The sequence below is a fragment of the Octodon degus genome, unplaced genomic scaffold, assembly GCF_000260255.1.
Source record: "Octodon degus isolate 3935 unplaced genomic scaffold, OctDeg1.0 scaffold00119, whole genome shotgun sequence".
In the NCBI taxonomy this organism is placed as follows: domain Eukaryota; kingdom Metazoa; phylum Chordata; class Mammalia; order Rodentia; family Octodontidae; genus Octodon; species Octodon degus.
The window spans coordinates 1,153,539-1,172,920 of record NW_004524695.1 but is presented as its reverse complement, the minus strand read 5'-3'; the positions used below and the strand labels follow the sequence as shown (position 1 = coordinate 1,172,920).

At 43.4% G+C, this 19,382-nt stretch overlaps 1 protein-coding gene across 1 annotated transcript; it reads right to left on the bottom strand.

Moving 5' to 3' along the window:
• Positions 1-264: 264 nt before the first annotated feature.
• Positions 265-12,032, bottom strand: LOC105743351 (E3 ubiquitin-protein ligase TRIM38-like). The gene is made up of 6 exons (XM_012516665.2): positions 11,631-12,032; positions 8,100-8,195; positions 6,244-6,474; positions 5,131-5,153; positions 4,925-5,037; positions 265-1,263 (listed from the first exon to the last, which is right to left on the bottom strand). Exons 1-6 carry the CDS (start codon positions 12,030-12,032, stop codon positions 740-742), a joined length of 1,389 nt encoding a protein of 462 aa, XP_012372119.1. The 3' UTR covers positions 265-739.
• Positions 12,033-19,382: the final 7,350 nt, after the last annotated feature.

Here is a 19,382-nt window from a genome sequence, read left to right as displayed (position 1 = left end):
GGCAGAATTGTAGGTCTGACACAGATTGTACTGGATATTGTTGTTGTCGTTGTTGTTGTTGTTGTTGTATTTAGTACAGAGTCTATAGGGTCTCACTACACAGATCGGACTTGTAGTGATTCTCCTGCTTTCAGCCTCCCAAGTGCTGGGATTACAAGCCTGTGACACCACATCCAGTCTCAATCCCAGTGTGCCCTGGGGGCAGGGCTGGCATGACAGGCAGGGAATCAAACCTTGGTCCTTGTGCCTGCCAAGCAGGCATTTTAGTCTGCTAAGCTATCTGGCCAGCCTCTGCACTGGACATTATTAATCAACATGTCTATGCTCGGGAAGCCACTGGTCTTTCCTGGAGAGGCTTTCTTTCATTCCCACACACTAGTCCAAACAGCTCAAAAGGAAGGTGAAAGCATACAAATATCTTTGCTTTAAGGTCACACAAATCATCAACCCAGCATGAACAATATTCAGAGAACTGAACCCACTAAAGAGAGATTCAGAGGATGATGTCAGATCATCATGTAATCGTGTATCCCTCTCAACTCAGGCTGGCCATCTATGGTATTCTTACAGTTCTCATAGGCATTAATTCAAGAACAATTTCTTAAATACCTTCTAAAAGTCCAGCCCTGTTCTAGGTACTGACGTATTAATAATAAAGAAAACTGATCAAAATCCTGCCTTTATGGGCTCTATACATTTTCTGTCAGTTTAAAACGGGGAGGTTTTTTTCCTTCTTTGCTTACTCATTGCATGAAGGCAGGAACAAAGGTGAATTTTGATAAACTTGGAAAAAAGGCCGCAGAGTACCAGAGAAGGAAGCCTTGGGGAAGGTGAAGATGTGGGAGCCAGAGGTCATGCTGTAAAAGGACACAGCTCCAGCCTCATAGTCCAGAGCAACCCCCACCACCAGGGGTCGTTCACACAGCTCAAGGGCAGTAGGAGGAGAGGTCAGGGCTACATAGCCATTTCCTGTGCACAGCCTGATGGCCCAGAACCCACTCTCGGGCTCCTGCTTCATGCCAAGGTCTCGCTGCACATTCTCCATACAGACTCCCACATCCCAAGCTGTTCCTTCTCCAACATCCACTTCGAAGTAGTGTCTTCCTGAGCTGAAGCCCTCACAGCCCAGGACACAGGGGAAAGTCGTAAATCTCCTGGATGAAACTGTAAGGTTCTGCTGGCTGGATCCATGGGACACGTGTCTCGCATCCTCAGATAGAGTTAGGGCAGGATGAGCTGTACCTGGGTCCAGAGTCACACTGACTATAATATAAAGAAAAATGAACATTTTCAGGGTGGTAATAAGACCATGATTTTTAAATTATACCAGCCTGTTTTCAAAATCCAATTCTTGTGCCTAACTAGCTATTTAAGCCTACAGTAAAGTAAAAATCATCACATCTGGTATAGTGATTCATGCAAGAATCTAGCAAGTTATGTTTGCCTATCACCTAGTAAAATTCCTTCTATAGTAGGAAGCTAATAGGGAATTGTAATAACATGACCAAAAGCCAATCTGCACTTTCCAGGGATGCCAAAGGCTAGAAGTAACCAATCTGAATATGGTCCCTGCTTGTCCAAAAGCTGACTGCTTTCCTGTAGGTCCCCAGGGATCAGAAAATAGTGGAGCTGAAGCGGGCTTTTCCCCATCTCTATTTCATAACAATATATGCATACAAGAAGAAACCAGAAACAAGATGAGAAAACCATTAGAGCTATAGAGGCACTGAACACTGGTGCACCTAAAAAACAAAGCAAATGCTATGAACATAAAAGACCAGATAAACATCAACACAGTTATTGTGGGGGATGGCCATGCTTCAGTGTCACAGACTGATCAATTGGCCAGAAAAAATTGTACAGAGAAATATCAGAGTTGCACCACACCTTTGAAGAAATGGACTTAATGGATATCTGTAAAATGTTACACTTGGATTCAGCAGCAGAGTGCACATTCTCCCTGTGGCACATGGACTGTCTAAAAGAGATCAAATTCTGGCCTGTAACCCAGACTTAAATATTTCTAATGACTGCATGTGTACTATCAGGTCAGAGTGCAATGAAACTAGAAATCCATGACAGATGAAGCCACAGACACTCTGCAAGTGTGTAAAGAATGCACTCTTGAATGATCAGTACTCACAGAACAAATCAGTGAAGAAGTTAGACAGTTCCTACAAGCAAACACTAATGCCAGTATGGCATAACAGGACCAACTGGACACAATGAACACAGCTGTAACAGAGAGGTTTACAGCTCTGATTGCCCACAAAAGAAAAATACAATGAACCCCAATAAATAACCTAACATACCTTAAAGTTTTGACAATAATAAATGTTTTGTTTTTCAGCTTCAATTTTATTTGTGTTCTTTTTATTTTATTTCTCTATTTTTTGCTGTATCTGGGGTTGAACTCAGGACCTTGTGCTTGCCAGGCAAGCACTTATTCTACTAAGCAATCTGACAAGCCCATTAAATTTTTGTCTTTATTTTATTTTATTTTATTTTATTTTATTTTATTTTATTTTATTTTTATTTTTTATTTTAGGGAAGGATCTACAGGGTGTTCAGGGGCTCGCTACTAGATGGGACTCACAGTGATCCACCTGTTTACAGCCTCCCAAGAGGTGGGATTACAGGTGTGTGCCACTACACCCAGTATTAATTGCCATCTCAGCACGCCCTTGAGGAGGGGGCCAGCATGGCAGGCCCGGGGATCAAATCCCTGGCCCCTGCGCCTGCTTGCAGGTGCTTTAATCTGCTGAACTACTTGGCTGGCCATTCTACTTGTGTTCTGATAATAAAATTTCCTTCCTTTAACTTTGGATATGAATACTTTTTCTCTTTTCTTTCCCAGCGTAAAAGTCAGTGCTCAGAGATGAGTGGGCTCTTAGAAAACAAAAGTCACCAACTTCAAAGCACACTATGTCTATCCTAAATTTGAAAGCACTGTATAAAAAGAGAAAGAAAAATGTCACTGACAAGCCAGGAGAAGATACTGGCTAAATTAATCTCCCAGGGGTCAGTAAAAAAGCAATCAAATCAGTAACCTACAGTCATCAGAGTTAAGTAACAGAAGGCTGAAGAGCTAGAAAACATACAAAAAGTGTGAAGCAAACACATAAAAAGCAAATGAAACAAAGAAATCTTCATACTCACTAGTGAAACTGGAAATAAGTACACTGTGAGGCACCGCTTCAAATCCAACTCACGTAAAACCATTATAAACTAAACACCGCAAGAGGGTGGAGAGGTACAAGTTCACTTTCCCTGGGTGCTAGGCACATTACAATGTGGACCCCAAACTTTAGCAATTTCCATTTAAAGTGCTGTTCACTAAATTCCATGCTGTCTCTGCAAGGACTACCAGGGAATCCTGTGGCCAAAAGCATCAATATTTTGTAGTAATGTATATGTAAATAAAGTACATAGGGTTGCCCGCATATGGGGATGCCTGTGTGTAATTCCAGCACTCAGGAGGCTAAGGAAGGAGGATTTCTTTGAGTTCAAGGCCAGCTTGAACTGCATAGTGAGACCCTGTCTCAAAAGAAGAGGAAAAAGAAGACGAAGAAGACAAAGACAAAGATGAAGAAGAACAAGTACAACAACAGCAACAAGCATGGTATAAGTAGGACTTGAAATGCCCTCATTAATATGCAGCTTGGAGAAATCGCCTGGAACAGACAGACTTCTCCTTGGTTTCAGTTCATTGGTGTTCATATCCTTGTAAAATTCCTTCCCTTCCAGAGTGGGCAGGGCCAGAGCATGGCTTCTGACCAGCAGAATAGGATCAAGACAGTGGGATGTAATTCCTGTGATGACAAATCCTTATTTACACACCATTCATTGTTTATACACACTAAATATTGCCAGCGCATTTGTTATAGAGACTCCTTCTCCTGAGCTCATGCTGAAGAAATACTTAGTCATGTGCACACCCAGTGGAAAGGAGCGATTAGAGACCCTGGAGCCAGGCCAGGCTGGAGCCACAGCCAGCAGGAAGTCAGGGCCCCACATAGTGCAACCCCAGGGGAATGAATCCTGCCAGTGAGAGAGTGAGGGAGGGGCCTTCCCAATGAATGTCTGGGTGAGGACACAGCCTGGCCGCACCTGACTGCTCCCCCAGAGATACTAAGCTGAGCTCGCCGCTACTGCTCACAGAGGTGTGCTCCGATTCCTGACTCACAGAGACTGCTAGATAATAGATCTATATAGCTTCAGATAATTTTGGATATTTTTAAGGGGCAACAGATGACTCATGTAGAATCAAAATCATTTCAGGTTAATCGACATAGTCCAGCCACATTCAACATGATAACAGTTTCCATTATCACCATTTTTTAAATTTTGTCCTTTTGTAAAAGAATTATTGGAAGTATAGGCAGTAATAACTACCACAAGAAGAGACAGTAAGTGTGGGCTTTGGATTAATGAACCTCTAATGTTTCTAAAATTCACCCATACTATCTCAGTCTGGTCTCTAATATTAAAAATGACCCACTGTGCTCACTCTCTTTTTTGCACTTCTGTCAGAATGTGAAGTGTCCACGAGAAGCCTCAGAGGCACATCTACCACCACATGCGGGGCTCTTCACCTGCCAGACAAGTGCTAGAAGTTCCTGTGAGTGAATGGAGGGCATTTGCAGCACAACTCCATGGAAGGGAAACTGAGAACAGGCTCATTTCTCAGACATGGAATCTGAGTGTTGGGAGAAGCCTTGAATAACAGAGTCACTAGGCAGACAGCAGGACCTGGAAGGTCCACAGGAGAGCAGGATGCGGTGCACGTTCATCCTCTGAGCACAGGCAGAGTGAGTCAGCTCTGCTACAAATATCCATTTGCTCCAGGTGCCCAGAGTGGTAGACTGTGCAGACTGCCTGTGATCCCTGCTGTCACAGCACTGAGCCTGGGTCTCTGTCATACCTTGATGGGATCTTAACATCGCCTTCACATCCAAGTAAAGTTCAGCAACATCACACTCAGTTTGGACCTCCAAGGAAAGGACCTCGGGAGTTTCCAGCTTCACAGCACTAGCCCTGGAAGAAGCAGAGGCAGAGCCTCCTCAGTGCTCCTTTCAATTCTGCTCTGCCCACCAGGACCCTCCCTTCCCCCACTCACACAGGACTCACCTGCTCAAGGTGCCTTCCACATCCTGTAAGGAACAAAAGAGGAACATGTTAGCATCAGGACTCCATGGGTTGTGGCATGGAGACGCTGCCTGTGAACACAGCTCCCCAACAAGGAAAGAGGGGCGCAGCCTGAGACAGTGCAGCAGTCAGGAGCAAGGATTCCACCTGGCCTCTGCCTACTGGGCAGGAGGCTGTGTTGGCTGAAGTGGCATCCACTTGTGGCTTCTGCTACCCAGCCTGATATTTTCCCAGCCATGCTTTGATACAACTGGCTCTCAAGGACCAGATGCCCAGTAGAGCAAGCCTATGTTACAATTCACTTGCAGCCAAGGTAATGAACAGTGACTGGATGTGAAGCTCCAGAGGTGGTGGCAGAGGAGCTGTGCCTCCTTCTGAATCAAGAGTGACTTCAGTCCTACTAGTGGAAGCCAGAATGAACAGCTGCTGCTGTTTAGCTACTGAGATGCCCCTTCATGCAGCTGTAGGAAGCCCCACAGTAGCTCCAGGTGCAAGGATGCACCAGCATATCAAGGAAAAGGTTGCTCCTCCCTGTGGCAGTCTCCCTGTCACTGCACGACATCAGGATAAATATTTCACCCAGACTGGCACTCAGCCAGAGACTGACAGCAAGGACCTACTAGTGGGTCATGGGGAAATAATGGCCAAAGCTCTTCCATGGGTCTAAGTGCTCATTCTATGTTCATCTACCTGGCAAACCCATTTTTCCTTCAGTGTTATGTATTCTACTCAGGATCTTGCCCACACTAGGAGAGTGCTTTACTACTGACCTGCATCCAGGAATGCTTTTCACCTTTAATTTGAGATACACTAAATCAACCTCATATTTGTGCTGCCCAGCCTGAGCCTCACAAATAACTGGGATTCCAGGACTGGAGCCCCATTCTGTGGAGAAATGTGATTTATAGTTCACATGAGGGACCCCATAGGCCAGTGGGGCCACCCTGATGGTGCTCAGGGATAGACTTGGGGAGATACTACTTAAATCCCAGCACAAGTGCCCACTTGGGAATGAAGCAGGCTGAGCCATTCTCCCGCTGCCTCCTCCCACACTCCTCAGAATCCTCCTGTCCTTCTCCAAGGCCACGGCCTCACCTGCAGCAGCTTCTGGGCTGAGCTCTGACACTTTGCCTCCAGCTCCTGGATGTGGCTCTTGATTTCCTCGCTCTTCCACTGCAGGTCGGCCTCGTATTCCCGCAGTCTCCTCAGCATCTGCTCTTCTTCATTCTCCAGTCTCCAGATCCACAACTTCTCCTCCTCATGGAGAAAAGCGTGGAGAGTCTCAAAGTCCAACTTCACTTTTTGTTTCCAAATAGCTATCTCTTTCTAGAACAAAGAAAGTAAAGTCATACGTGCAAACAAATGAGGAGTCCATGATGACTGAATGGATGAACAAGATGTCAGCTGCAGATAGGGTGGAGTCTTTCCCAACCTAGAAAAGAATGGAAATCTTTCCCATCCTTCAGGGATAAACCCTGAGGACTTTCTGCTGAGGCAAATGACCCTGAAACAAGGGGGCCAACAGTATAGATCTCACTTCTATGCAGCACCTAAAGAGTTACATTCATAGATATGGAAAACAAAATAGTACTGACCAGGTGGTTATGAGGAGAGGAGAATGAGTTCAGGTTTGATGGGCACAGATTTACATTTTGATAGAAGAAACAACTTGTGAGGTGAGTAGAGCGATGGTTCTGCAACTTTGGGAAAGGAGTGCAGTCCCTGAACTGCACACTTAAAATAGTAAAAGTGACAAAGTGTATGTCATGCCTATTTGGCCACACACCAAGTGAAGCATGTTCTGTCGCTGTGCTGTAATGCTCCCGTAAGTCACTCAACTGGAAGACTGAAGTTTCCAGAGAGCACTGAGACACTGGAGAGACTGACTCTGACCCCTTGGCTCTTTCTTAGCACCCAGGCTGGTAGGAGATGCCCTGATTCCTGACATTGTGAGGTATCAGTGAGCTAGGGATGTGTCAGTGCTTACTCAGAAATGTTCTCACACTGTTGGGGTCCCTTTTCCATTCCTATGTAGGAAATGCCAGAAATAAAAGATGCATCTCATGAGACTTAACTGTTATTTGAGTATTTGTAGAATTGCAATTTTTAGGAGTACCCTGAAATATCTGCACCACTGCAATGACTATGAAATTGTGCTGGAATTCAATCAATTTAGCAAGAACAAGAAGTTTTGTTTGTTAGACTGGTGATTGTTTAACTTTTGTACGGAACACCTTTTCTTACATGTTAGTTACACTCCGTGTTGTCACCTATTCAAGGTCCCAGCAATGTGAAAGCTAAGACTGTCCCCCGGAAGTTCTGAATAAACCTCCATCCTTCAAAGAGGCAGAGGGCAGAGAGGCTCCGGGACCACACAGAATGGCTCACCATCCTCTGCACTTGGACGGCCAGGTAAAGGCTTCCAAAAGTACTTTCACAAAGCAATGCATCTCTGATGCTGTGGAGCCTGGGAAGCCATGGAAGTCTGGAAGCGTTTGGCCTGCAGGTGGAAGGCGGTAGGTTCTCTTACCAGCTACTACACTCCTTATCACTCACAGTGGCTCCTTTATCAGCCTACCCTGGGAAACCTGCTGTCTCAATGCTCTGAGAGGCAGTTTTTCTACCTGTAAGGCTGAAAGCCAGAGGTGTACTTGGTAAATGAAATGGGGGGATTAGTTTAAAGTCTGTGCACCAGAAAATACAGGTCACATGTCAAATCCAAGTAGCTATTTTTAGGCAAACAGACAACTCAATTCTACTTCGGCTGGATAAGTTATCAGGATTCCTAGTTAATAGGAGTTAGGAAGTTAGAAGTTTGATGGTGGAATCGCATGCATGTAAAGGAGTGCAAAACCCACTTTTCTTCTTGAGGTTTGTGCTTCACCCTAGTTTCTCCCTGTGCCTATGTAAGAGAATGGGAAATAAACAGACCAAGGATCTCAGAATCTTACCTGCCACTCAGTTATCTGGGTTGTCACGTGTGTTTTCTGATTCATACATTCAGTGTGGATGCCTTTTAATTTTGCCACAGCTTCCTGGAGCTTTTCCTGAGGGAAAAAATTGAATGAACAAAGTCTATTGAATTTGATTTGCCACAGTTTCATGGATTTTCAAAAAATAGTAATCTAGGAGACTACCCGGGGTCCGCTGGATCATCATTTGACCCAGAGTACAGGCCCCGTATGGAACCCTTCAGCAGAACTCCCTGTAAAGAGGCTAGAGGCAAGACCCACCAAGCTGATTCAGGAGCAGAACATCTTGCCAGAGTGACAGAAAGGGTTCAATTCCAACAGCTGCAGTAGGAAGAAGTGGAACACAGCAGCCAGACCCCAACCAGATCCAAGCCACACCCACATGGAGGAATCTGAACTTCATAGATCCAGACCCAGTGCTAAGGTAATAGCTCTATCTAAGCTCTACACCAAAGGTCAGAAGACAGTGGTATACAAAATCTCAAAGAGAAGGAACAAAATGCAGGCTCAGGTCCCGAGTCCAATCAGTACAAATGCAGAAGATACTAGCATTGAGGAAATTGGAAATCACACACCTGAAATCTCTGAAATAATAGCATTGGAAGTAAAGAAACAACTGCAGGAAGGTATAGAAGAAATCAGATCAGAAATAATTTCTGAAGTAAAAAAAGTAATGATAAATATAATCAAAGAAGTACTAGGTGCTTCTAAACAATACACTGATAAAAAAAGAGCAGAATATAAAAATGATGGAATCCATGAATAAGCAGTATAGGAAAGAAATAGAATGTATGAAACAGATTCAAAATGATATACAGGAAATTAAAACCTCAATCAAAGCTGGCAAAACCATTTGAATGAAAGTGAAAATAGACTTTCAGACCTTAAAGACACCATTACAGCTAGTAAAAAGTAAGAAAAGATCTCTTAAAAACAACTAGGATGCAGGAAAAAATAATTCAATACCTGTGAGACGATGCAAAGATGAACAATGTGAGACTAATAGGCACCAATGAGAAGGAAGAAGTCAATACAAATGATATAAAAAGAATATGGGCAGAAGTAATAGCAGAAAACTTCCCAAATATGGGGAAACAATCTGACATATAGAACCAAAGCATATAGAACTCCAAATAACATCAACCCAATGAAAACCACACCCAGGGACTGGGGAGATGGCTCAGTGGAATAAGCGCTTCCCTGGCAGGCGCAAGTGCTTGAGTTCAATCCCCGGTTCCGCAAAAAAAAAAAAAAAAAGAGCTTGATTACCCATCTCCAAAAAAAAAACCCCGAAAAAGAAATCTTCACAAAAAAATGAAGATTCTCGGGCTGGTGAGATGGCTCAGTGGTCTAAAGCACCTATTTAGAACAAGCTAAGCTAAGCAAAACACAGGGACCACGGTTCAATCCCCCAGCACCACATGCCAGCCAGCCCCGCCCCCTGGTGGGCTGAGCTGGCCACACACACACACACACACACACACACACACAAATAAAAATTAAAAAAAAAAATAGAAAACCACACCCAGACATATAATAATCAAGATTCCAGAAATTCAACACAGGAACAGTATACTAAAGGCCACTAAAGAAAAGAAACAGATCACATTTAAAGGAAAACCCATCAGAATAATGGCAGATTTCTCTTCACAAACCGTCAAGTTAAGAAGAGCATGGAGCAAAGTACTTCAAGTCTTGCAAGAAAACAAATTACAACCCAGACTGATATGCCCTGCCAAACTCTCTTTCAAGTATAATGGAGAAATGAAATACTTCCATGACAAAGAACAACTAAAGAATTTCATGACGACAAAGCCAAGCTTACACACACTACTAAATGATATTCTAGAGAGGGAGCAAAAAGATCACAATTCCATGAATGAGAATGGAAAGAACCCACGAAATAGGGCAAACAAACACAGGAGAATAAGAGGTATACAATAGTAGTCATTCAGTTATTCTTTTGTTTACAGCAGCAAAATATTCCCATCAGCACACTCTACAAATGGATTTCTCTTGCAGCCTATGGGTCATGATTCCATCTGAGTCTACAGGGTGGATTTCAAGGAAATAGCTGTAGCTCAGTCCCACAAGTGATACCTGGCCACCAGTAAGTGTCATGGTCATTATCCATGTCCACAACACACTAGAACTTTGTGCAATACTGGTCATTTATTTGCCATTCTAGTATTTATCTTATGTTTTATTCTTAGTACTTCTTTACTATCATGAAAACTTTTTCTTAGTTCAATTGTTTTGAAACATTTAATTTTTAACTAATCAGTATTTAATTTTCTGAATATTGCTTAATCTTATTTTTATTGTAAGATTTATACTATATCTTTGGCATATAATTTATTTAAAAGACATGGTATGATATCTTTTCCTAGTATTAGAAACTTTAAAAAGTATATTTCCATTTTCTGTTGACTTTATATTACTTCTTCCCTATCTTTTTTACACACATACACACACACATATGAAAAAAATACATGAATAAGCCGACATAAGAGTGGTACTGTTTCTTAGAAATCTTCAATGACCTTTTAAATAAGGGTTCATCTAATATATTTTTTATACAGTCCTGCATAACTATCATATTGAGAGCTCTTTATTGTTCATTGAGGAGCATACTGCAACTTCTCTTGCCTTTTGAATTATGCTCTTGGTTATTTCCTATATGCTACATCTGGAGGTATTAAAATATTTCAAGTTTGTATAACTAGAAAATATTTTACTTTTAGTTTTCAAAGGTATGTTTGCTAAGTATAAAACTCAAAGAGGACAGGTCTTTTTTTTTCCTTCAGTCCTTTAATTAGTCTAGTTTCTTACACACTTGGTCCTTTTTTTTTTTTCTTTCTAATGTGGAATAAGATGCTATTTAATTTTGGTCTTCCACAACTAATATTTTTTATGTATATGCTTTAATGATTTTTTTCTTTACAATAAGTTTTGGACAATCTCATTTTTGTGTATCTTGGTATGATTTTATTTAAATTTCTTGCACAAAAGTTTCAATTTTCTTGAAAATGTGGTATTATAAATTGAACTAAATTCAAAAATTAAAAAAAATAGTAATCTAAACTATTTATGGTGGATTTTTGCTATATGGTGGGAATTTTCAGTACCACGCAGTATATGTATGTTGTTGAAATTATGTAGGAATATGAGTTAGAAAATGGCTAAGGACATTAGAAGTGTTTTTAGAAGTGTGGGAAAGGTTTATAAAGTTTTAAACTATATATAAATACTAAAATAAACATGACATCACTACCTTGTTGATTTTCACTTATCGCAAGGGTGTCTGGAACGTAACCTCCACAAGTGAGAGACCACTGTATTGGGATCACTTTGGAATGGATTCAACACAGATCTATCACAAGCTATTTTTCAGAAGAACACCACACAAAAATCCCTGTTTCATGGTCTAATCTTAGTTTCAGAATCAAAAGTCTCAGAGCTTGGGAGCAGCACAGGACGGGTCCCTGCTGAAGTCTTGGCCACACTCACCTTGTAGTCCTGGCACGCGTCCTCCACCAGCACTGTGGTGTGTGCCTGGTGCTGCGGTGTCTGCTCACAGCGCTGACAGATGAGCTGCTTGTCATCCTTACAGAAGTGCTGCAGCGGCTCCCCGTGGGCCTCACAGTCTACGTTGAACACAATCTCCATCATCTGCTTTAAGACTTCAAATAATCTTCTGAGATGCCGAAGGTCTATGTGGATTGTGCACTCACATTGGGGACACAGGAACCTCTGTGGCAATGGTTCCTTTGTAGAAAAGACGCACATACTCATACACAAGACGCAGTAGTTGTGTCCACAGTCGAGGCTCACTGAATGAGCCAATAACTTTGAGCACAGCATGCAGGTGCTGATCTCCTGAATGTTCTGCATGGGAGCGGCTGAGGCCATGGCTTTTCTAGAGGAGCTCCGGCGTTGACCTAGAGGTGAAGATGAACAGACAAAATTTCCACAGGTTTGGAAATAGCTGACCTGAGCCTGTGTAAGAGACGCTGGATGCCACGACCCTTAAAAAATGCTATAGCTTTATCTCTATAAATAGAAAGGCTTTTTAATGTAGAAAATGCATAAGTCATCTGTGTAGACATTTAAACGCAACTTGATGTATATAGAGTAAAATTCAAAATCCAGTTTCTCTAGACATGTGTCAGTTGCCCAGCAGCCTCTTGTGGCTGGTGTGGATAGGACGCCCCGACCAAGAACATTCCATCTCAGTGTGACTTGCATGTGGCAGCAGGGGCCATAAATCAGTAAGACAGTGTGAAATACTTTCTTGTTTTAAAGAACAATTAGCCCCAGCATTATCTCTAATAATTTTGTGGGTCATTGTGTAGTCTATGGAGGATTCTGCTTAGGCAATCAAACTGGCTTCCACCATAATCCCAAACCCCAACCTACATATTATAGGAGACCAACTTCAAAAAGTACAGTGGAGACCCAGCAAGGAAGATGAGGAATATAACCAAGTCAATCAGAAGACTGAGTTTTTTCCTTCTGTTTACCCTCTCTCAACCTAAGGAAAATCTGAAAAGAGACCTGGAAAAGTATAAGAGCCTGGTTATACCTGAGGAGCAAGCACTGAGAAAACAGAATGCTTTACTGTGAGAGCTGTCAACAGGTTTTCTGGCATTTTCTGAGGAAGACACCAGGGCCCTGCTGTCAGCAAACACTCTCTGCACTCCCACCAACTCCCACAGACGCCCAGCCATGCTCCACCCTCTGCCCACAGGACCAGAAACTGCACCTTTCAGGAATACACTGACCTATCTGATGCTAGTTCTTTCCAAGGCTGCCACTTGTTGGAACTGAGGCACTTAGCTACCTCAGAGGGAAAAAAGAAAACTACTGAGGGAGGCGGGGCCACAGATTCACAGCCAATGAGGAGAGGAGGCTGTGAGCTCAGCTTGTCCTGAAAGAGAGAGAAGGAGGTGCCACGAGTCTTTAGGAATGAGCTATCCTATAGTTGATTTCAGCACCAAGTTGTGCTGGATGCCAGGTGCCTCCCTAGATTCCTGATCCCCCTGATGTGGCTCCTGTCCTCCATTTTCTCAGCCTCCCACTGAAGTGTTTTGTACTCTGAGGAGCTTTTGAAGCTAACCCACCACATAGAACCAGAAAGGGAAACTAGGGACCCTGAGCCAGGATGCAGTGCAGCCCTCCTGTCCTAAAGGCTCTTCAAGCAAATGAGGCCTTCTGAGATGAACCTGTTGAGGCCTAGCATTGCTTTTATTATCCTAAAAAAAAAAAAAAAAAACAAAAAAAACAGGTTCAGAAGAGATTGGGGTCTGGAACCCAGAGGTCTTTGAGTGCATTTTTAATACTTTTCTAGTATCTGGCTCAGTTAAGGTTTTTACATCTACAGATTAGACTGCTATTGAAAACAGCCTACATGATTTCATTAGAAATCAATCCAGTGTGCTCACCTGGAGAAAACTGAGTGTCTATCCTGCTTCCTGGTGAGACAAATGTCACGTGATAAAAATCAAGAAGCCCATCGTCCTTCCACTGATGCTCCAGGATGAGCAGGTCCTTTCCAGGATCACAGCTTTGCAGCAGAACCATTAGTGGCTCAGTGGCAGACACTATAGTAGGGCCCTTTCTTAGTCATAATTGCATGAGCAAATCATGGGTTATGTACCAGGAATCTTTCATGACAATACTTTTACAATCTAGTGCATTATAGACATAATTGGTAAGTTAAACACTGAGTTCCTCCAGGATAAAACTGAAGAGGCTTTTCTTGAGTTCTTCTCTTTTTAATTTTTAATTTTTATAAGTTTTAGTACAAAATCTATAGGGTCTCACTACACAGATTGGACTCGTAGTGAGCCTCCTGTTTTCAGCTTCCCAAGTGCTAGGATTACAGGTGTGCGTCACCATGCCCAGTCTCAGTCACGGTCTTAGTGTGCCCTGGGGGTGGGGCCAGCACAGCATGCCAGGGATCAAACACTGGTCCCTGCATCTGCCAAGCAGGAGCTTAGGTCCACTGAGTTATCTGGCCCATCACATTATTTTTGTGCTACCCCTGTTACAGTCTTCCACAGGGAAGGTCTTGTTCCTGTAAGACAGGAAGGAGCCCTGTCCCCTGGCCTCAGGCACTTGAAGAGACCCATCAGGAAAGTCAGGGTCACCAAGGTCAATTAGCCAGTCTGCAACTGAATGTGGGTGCGGGGCCTCAATAACCAGAGACTTTAGGGCTGGATGGGGTCTGAACAGGCAGGGTTAGGGTGGCAGCAGGGTCCTTTGGCACTTAGGTGATTCCAGACTGTCATCCTGTCCAGCGCCGGTGTCTGAGAAAAGCCTTTGCTGTCCCCAGGGTCCTGCAGTGGGGTTCAGGTGGGGTCCTGCCCTCCAGTCCTTTGTGTCGTGGGATTCTCTGCAGAAACTTGAGGAATCATCTGCTTGGGCTCTCTCCTCCTGACCTAAGTACAACCAGAAACCACCCAAAGGTCCAATGAGAAAAGCAAAACAAATAAAAAGCACTTAGAAGAGACAAACTGATGAACAGCTTTTTACAAAATACTATTATTTGTGACATTACACTTTTATTATATTAACCTGTTGCCTCTTGTATGTGACAGCGGCAGGAAAAGAGTATGTCAAATCTCCACATTCTCTTTGGAGGGTCACCTCCCATGCAAACCAAACTCAGTGCTCCACTGGCTTCTTGCCTACAGGTGGAGGGACTTGTAGGCAAGGAGAGACCACGGTTCAAGGTCCCCAAGGGTCTCTGCTCTATGTGGGAACCTCCAAAGTCCTAGTAGTAACTCCTGTGTCAGGCCAAGGGGAGGCTAACAACCTGAGGATAACTTGCAAACTGGGAGAACAGGGAGCATGGGAGAAGGGACAGACTGATGTCATCCTTGGGTCTCAACTAATGAAAGGTAGATCTTGAGTAGGACCAAGGTACTGACCCCTGGTGAAAGCCTAAGGTAGCCCTTTCACATTACTCCAGAGCTGCAAGACATCAGTATCCCACCGCAGCCTGTCAACCAAGACCCTGTTAATTTTGGGGGAGCAAGCTGCATTTTAGTAGATCACAGAAGCAATCTCCAGAGAACCCAAGGAGCTGCATGGCTTCCTAGTGACAGTACCTCTTTCTCATATCTGAAATCGAGTTCTTATGGTTTTACAGTAACAAATAGAGAAGGGGAGCTGACCCTCGGCAGGCACCTTCTACCCAGCAGGTCTGCAGTAGCTATTTTTACTGGGACTCAGGAGGGCATACAGTTTACAAGTTGTGCTCTGGGTTGATAACCAAAGGAGTGATTTCTGGGAATCAGATACCATCTCTTGTCCTCCCTAATGAGGAGGTGGCTGTGGGACTTTTTTATTTTTGCTGGTTTTTCGCTAAAATGAACCTAAGGTGCTCTAGAGGGTCAACATGGGTGTGAACCCTAAGGAACCAGTCTAGACTGGCCACACCCCACCCTGCACCGCTGAGATGTGCGCTATCTGGGTGTTTGGGAGCACAAGCATGTGATTACCAGCATGCAGCTCAAAACTTTCATAAACAAGCACCATCTGGCTGGCAGCCTTTCAAGGACCAAGGATCTTCAGGGTCCAAATGTGGGTCACTGACTGCTGGCAACGTGTATAGGGGGTGCAGCCAGGCAGCAGCAGGATTTCAAGAAAAGCCTGCTTCTTAAAAACCCCTTTCAGTGCTGCTTTTGTTATACTTTTCCTTCCATTTTTCAGAAGACAAAACAATAGAGAACTTAGTGATGAGCATGTTGTGTCTGCCTGGGTCCTGCACACAGGTGAACTTTTCATTTACTCCACAGGCACTCGAGGGCTGGAGTTCTGCAGCTAGAGAACAAATGAATGGGTTCTATAAACCAGAACAACATAAGATGCATTCAGAAGAGAAGAGCAAACATGTTTCTGACATGTTCTAGAGGGTCAACAAGGGTGTGACTCAGAGGTTGGCTCTGAGCAAACATCTTGTGTGCACAGGGGAATAAGAAAGTAAGTAAGTACTGTAAAGGAGTGAATAGAACTTGGACGTTTAGCCTTTTAACCGAAGAACCATACATTGTCAGCTGCCTTGCATGCAAAAATTAGGATACTGGGGGCTGGGGAGATGGCTCAGTGGAATAAGCACTTGCCTGGCAAGCGTAAGGGCCTAAGTTCAATCCCTGGTTCTGAAAAAAAAAAAAAAAAAGTGCTGTCCTTTTGGGCTGGAGAGATGGCTCAGTGGTCTAAAGCACCTACTTAGAACAAGCTTAGCAAAGCACAGGGACGGCGGTTCGATCCCCCAGCATCACATGCCAGCCAGCCCCGCCCCCTGGTGGGCTGAGCTGGCCACACACACACACACACACACACACACACACACACAATAAATGTAAAAAAAAATTAGGATATCGGATTTTTAAGGTGATAAGTTGTGGGAAGGCAAATAAATGTACAGGGAATTGAATGGTACAGAAAACCCAGTTCTTACAAAATTTGCTGTGCTGGTTCTTCTTCTGGTACTCGTACTAAGCTAGGACTCCTGGGTAATTAGCTTCTGTCATTACTAGAGACTGAAAGAGGGCGATACCTTTACAACTTAGGTCCACATTCAGGCTAAGAGGGGAGAGTAGGGAGCTTTCAGGAAATCTGCTTATCTCAACTGTTTTTAGCTCAAATAACCTCAGGCTGTGTGGCCCCTTTAGAGCACCATATTCTGGAACCTTCCACGGGCTCATGACAACTCAGGCCCTCTGGGCCAACCTGGAGAATGTCTGACACTGGGAGGTTGGCTCAGTGGTCTGACCTCTTTAAGCTCTCCTTAGGCAGAGCCGGTGGGCCTAGCATACCTCTGACATCCAGATAGTCTCTGACTTCATTTCCCTGTTCTTAGAGACAGAACAGCAGGGGCCCTCAGTATCAGCAGACATCCACTTGTATATGCACTATGAATTTTCATCACTTTCAGTGAATTTTTTTTACTTTGCTTATCAAATTTACAGTGTTTTACTAATTTCACTCTGAAATTAGTGAAAGTATGACCATTTAAAACTGATTAAAACATACTTTTTCTAAAAATGCCCTGTTATAAACTATTTCATCATATCTGAAATATAATAGACTACAAATAGCTTTCCAACAACTATCATCTGTAATTTTAAAATGTTTCAAAGCAGCTGGCTCTAGCAGTCTGGAGACCAATCCTTGTCTCTTCTAGAACTTTCAAATTCACAACAAACATCACCAACCATCCAGTACCAAAAAACTACCACTTGAAGGAAACAAGACAGAACCTGTATTGTAAACACCTGTTGTGCCTCACCCCTGCTTCCTGTTGAGTGAAGCACAAGTTTGTTTTGCCAACAAGATCCAGGGCTCAGAGAGAAAAAGGGGCAAGCTGAGCCTCAAGCCTGAATCCCCAAAGATAAAAGGTGAAAGATCTCTCTCATAGACAAAAGTATAGGTGACTCCTGTTAGAATGCACTTAATGCTGGGAGTCTGGGGTACCAGGGAGAAAGCCCCTAAATGTGGACTGGGTCATTACATTCTCTTGAAAATTTCTTGGCTGGCAAACAGCTCAGTGGATTAAAGCACCTGCTTAGGCAGACACAGGGGCCAGGAGTTCAACCCCAGGGCCTGCTGGGCTGTCCCTGTTCCCAGGGCGCACTGAGATGGTGATTAAGATTGAGCATAGTGGCACACACCCGTAATCCCAGCACTTGGGAGGCTGTAAACAGGAGGATCACTACGAGTCCAATCTATGCAGTGAGACCCTGTACTCCCTGTCCTAAAATACAAAAAAAGAAAAAAGAAAATTTCCATGCTTGAGTTCTCTCTTTGGAGAGTCAGTCCCACAAACCCTGGAGCATCTTATCTGGACTTCAAGTTTCTTCCTCAAGCAGCTCTCCCTGATCTTCCTCTCACACCCATGCCCTGGCACATGCCAACTTCCTTTAAATCACACTACTTTCTTTCAAGATAGTTGTCACTAAATAGTTCACTCATTTTTGTGGATGATTCACAGCTTCACCTGTCAGAATTCAAGCTCCATCAAGGCAGAGATTCTCATGAGTATTATTCTCTGACAACCTTAGGTACCTAGTTTTGGGCTAGTGGTTTGTATTAAATTGAAAAATATCTGATTGAAAGTGGATGCACATTTTAGGAAGTACATTCACGCCTGTGTTTAATGTGTGTGAAATGGTGTCAGAGGTCTGTGGCCGTGCACTGCTGTGTTCCGGGTTGTACCTCCATTGTATGTACGTGTGTGCTGGGGTAGAAGGCGAGTGCTATCAGTAAATACAGGCATGGTGCTTATCAGTTTTCCAGAGAGCTGGCTCCCTCTGTCACACGGGAGAAAGTGATGGACTGCACTGGGCAAGGCTGAAATGGACAGCAAGAGAGTAATTGGGCCCCTGGGAGAGAAAGCCAAGAGATTTGGTAATATCAAAGACTCAAAGCTATTGTGAGGATGAATTTTCCAGGTGAGCATAGGTAAGATAGTGAGCTCCATCCAGAGAGGTAGGAAGGCCATAAAGATATAGGAGAGAGATTCTGCTAAGACACCCAGTTAATTATTCAAAATACTGTCTTTGTAAACCACATTCTTCAAGGAAGTTTTAGCATTCCTTACAAAGAGACTGCTCATGTTTGTCATGCTAGCATGAAAGGTCACTTTACAAAGCCCTTGAGATATGCACAAGGGCTTCCCTGAAGTGTTTGCGGGAAGAGAATTGAAGTTTACCGTAGAATTTCTCTAGGGAAACCCAGAAGTATGGAGCCACAATGCACCTGAAGACATTTACTGTTTTTGAAACAATAACTTCATGCTGCATCTGAGCCAACGTTTTTAATGGTTCAAGTGCTGCTCTCACATAAACACGGGTGGGGGATGAAGTTTAAGGGGTGGGGGAAAGTGAAGCACAGGCCTCAACTGCCATTTCATCAGAAAACAGAAAGGCTCAGTACACTGGAAAATAGATCACACCAAAGGAACTGGGCAAATTTCAGGTAGGATAAAGTCATAAACTCACCATAATGGGATGACCAGAAGACAGAGGCAAAGAATCTTAAAGGTAGAAACAAATCTTAGGTAACATTAAGATGTCCTCTTATCAGAAACGATGGATGTTAGGAAAAATTAGTGCTGCGTTAAAATGGTGAAAAGAAAAAATATTTCACCAATGCTTTCGCATCCAGGTGAACTAGTTTTCAAAAATAAGAGATGTTCTCGGACAAAAACTAATCCATAATTACTTTTGCTTCATAAAATTTTTGCAAAAGTTA

Coding starts and splice junctions, on each gene's coding strand:
- LOC105743351 (XM_012516665.2), bottom strand. CDS start 12,032: ATGGCCTCAGCCGCTCCCATGCAGAACATTCAGGAGATCAGCACCTGC. Junction 5,154..6,243: donor CAGCCCAGAAGCTGCTGCAG/GTGAGGCCGTGG, acceptor TGTTCCTTACAG/GATGTGGAAGGCACCTTGAG. Junction 1,264..4,924: donor GATGTTAAGATCCCATCAAG/GTATGACAGAGA, acceptor TTTATATTATAG/TCAGTGTGACTCTGGACCCA.